Genomic DNA, 3,139 nt, shown 5'->3' on the forward strand with positions numbered 1-3,139 from the left:
AGTAGTAGTAGTAGTAGTAGTAGTTTTCGCAATATAAAAATAATAACAATAACAATAATAATAACAATAATAATAATAATAATAATAATAATAATAATAATAATAATAATAATGACAACAACAACAACAACAACAACAACAACATCAACAACAACAACAACTGAATGTTGTTTTCAGGTTTCGCTATAAATATCTTGCCTCCATGAGTTTAGTATACCCTGCCTCCTTCCACCACCTCTCTCTCTCTCTCTCTCTCTCTCTCTCTCTCTCTCTCTCTCTCTCTCTCTCTCTCTCTCTCTCTCTCTCTGTATAGTATATATATATATATATATATATATATATATATATATATATATATATATATATATATATATATATATATATATATATATATATATATATATATATATATATATATATATATATATATATATATGTATGGAATAAGGTACTGTAGTTTTTCTCTTAGGTAACACCTTCGTAAATTACGGCAAGAGGATCTGGTCTGTTCTATGCCTACTTTAGAAGAATGAGGCGCCTCTACTACTACACGAACGCTTGCGTCAGACAAGTATTTGGTGGCATTTATATTTAAACAATTGGTTGTGGTACATTGCTTCAAGAAGGAAGTCGAGGCTATAGTTGGCATGATGCTCTTTTACTGTTCCATGATCACATGGGATTATTTCACAAAAGTTGCTGTTTCACTTTGTCATTAATTACCTTCTTTAGCATTCATTCACAGGGAGTCGTTTATTGTATGCATCGAATAATTCCTCCCGTTCTCAGAATAATCGAGATATTCACAGTTCTGAAACGAAATTTATTTTAATGTGAATTTATAGTACACGATTGTTGTTAGCTTGTCTCAGTATGTAGGTAAAGCATTATTCTTTCACTCACTAGTCAACGATAATATAACAGAGGTGGAAATTAGCTTTGAGACATAGTGTTTCATTTGTTTCCTTCTTTTGCGTGCCGTTAGAGAGAGAGAGATTCGGTAAGTTTCAATAGGAAACGTGAAGGATGAGGCGTGGCAGTGGGCACTGAGGCAGGAGGAAAGTTTCATAAGGAGTGTGAGGCGCGCTGGGCTCTTTTGGTCTTTTATTGGTCTTGGTGCAGATATAATGCGAGGCCACAACAGCCCATCAAGAGACTATACTCTTCTTCCATGTGTCCCAAGGCCATAATTTCCTGTCTGACGATCCCACACTCTCCTCCCCACGAGCCCACAATCTCCTTCCCACGAGGCCACACTCTCCTCCCCACGAGGCCATACTTTCCTCTCCACGAGCCCACACTCTCCTCCCACGAGGCCACACTCTCCTCCCCACGAGGCCACACTTTCCTCTCCACGAGCCCACACTCTCCTCCCCACGAGGCCACACTCTCATCGCCACGATGCCACCCTCTCCCCCCACGAGGCCGCACTCCTCCCCACGATGCCACACTCTCCTTCCCAACGAGCCCACACTCTCCTCACTACGAGGCCACTCTCTTCTCCCTACGAGGCCACACTCTTCTCCCCACGAGGCCACACTCTTCCCCACGAGGCCACACTCTTCTCCTTACGAACCTACACTCTCCTCCCCATGGGGACACACTCTCCTCCCCAGGAGACCACACCCTCCACCTCCCACGAGGCCACCCTCTCCACCCCACAAGGCCACACTCTCCTGCCCACGAACCCACACTCTCCTCCCCACGAGGCCACACTCTTCTCCTTATGAACTACACTCTCCTCCCCGCGAGGACACACTCTCCTCCCCAGGAGGCCACACTCTCCACCCACCCTCTCCACCCCACAAGTCCACACTCTCCTCCCCATGAACCCACACCCTCCTCCCCACTAGGCCGCACTCTCCTCCCTCAACCAGCCCACACTCTACGAAGCCATAATCTCCTCCCCAAAGAGATCACACTTCCCTTCCTACGAGGCCACCATCTCCCTCCTACGAGGCCACCCTTTTCTCCCTACGAGGCCACCATCTCCTTCCTACGAGGCCACCCTTTTCTCCCTACGAGGCCACCATCTGCCTCCTACGAGGCCACCATTTCCTCCCTACGACGCCACCATCTCCCTCCTACGAGGCCACACTTTCCTCCCTACGAGGTCACCATTTCCCTCCGAGGCCACCCTTTTCTCCCTACGAGGCCACCATCTCCCTCCTACGAGGCCACCATCTCCCTCATACGAGGCCACCCTTTCCTCCCTACGAGGCCGCACTTTCCTTCCACGAGGCCGCATTACTCCCCCACGAGGCCACACTCTTCCCCATGAAGCCAGACTCTCCTCCTCACGAGCCCACACTCTCCTCTCTACGAGACCACACTTTCCTTCCCAAAGAGACCACACTTCCTTTCCTACGAGGACATACTCTCCACCCTATGATGCCACTCTCACATCCCTGCGGGATCACGCTTCCCGTTCTCTCGAGGCCAACCTCCCCTCTCACCTGCCCACACATCCATACTCCTCCCATCACGAAGCTAAGCATCCATTCACCACGAGGACACACTCCCTTATTTATAAGACCACGATCCTTTCTCCCATGACGCAGCACTCTCCTCTCTCACAAAGCAGATTATGGTGCGCGCACACACACACGTGTGTGTGTGTGTGTGTGTGTGTGTGTGTGTGTGTGTGTGTGTGTGTGTGTGTGTGTGTGTGTGTGTGTGTGTTTGTTTGTTTGTTTGTGCGTGCGTGTGTGTGTGTGTGTGTGTGTGTGTGTGTGTGTGTGTGTTTGTACGTGTGTGTGTGTGTGTGTGTGTGTGTGTGTGTGTGTGTGTGTGTGTGTGTGTGTGTGTGTGTGTGTGTGTGATATTTCCCCATACTTAACCATACTTTCACTCAGGCAATTTTGTGTAGTTTAGAGACACCATCTTGTGAGAGAGAGAGAGAGAGAGAGAGAGAGAGAGAGAGAGAGAGAGAGAGAGAGAGAGAGAGAGAGAGAGAGAGAGAGAGAGAGAGGTGGGGGAGGGGGGTAACTGGAGGATCTGCTGGGATGGGTTAGAGGGAGGTGGAGTCTCGTCCCTCGTGGCTCCCTGGAGAGTGAAAGTTTAAGTCAGGTCAGGTCAACGTGTTTACGACGATGGAAGCATAAAGAAAACGGGATAGGGTGCCGCCAGAGGGGAGTGA

The 3,139-nt window shown here is 48.4% G+C and overlaps 1 protein-coding gene across 1 annotated transcript in view; it reads left to right on the plus strand.

Moving 5' to 3' along the window:
* LOC135100138 (uncharacterized) overlaps positions 1–1,830 on the plus strand; it is a 9,734-nt gene extending 7,904 nt beyond the window's left edge. Inside the window, exon 2 of the mRNA XM_064003102.1 lies at positions 1,184–1,830. Within this exon, the coding sequence (XP_063859172.1) occupies positions 1,184–1,830 (647 nt within the window). The remainder of the gene's footprint in view (positions 1–1,183) is intronic.
* Positions 1,831–3,139: the final 1,309 nt, after the last annotated feature.

Source organism: Scylla paramamosain, chromosome 4 (genome assembly GCF_035594125.1).
Source record: "Scylla paramamosain isolate STU-SP2022 chromosome 4, ASM3559412v1, whole genome shotgun sequence".
NCBI lineage: Eukaryota > Metazoa > Arthropoda > Malacostraca > Decapoda > Portunidae > Scylla > Scylla paramamosain.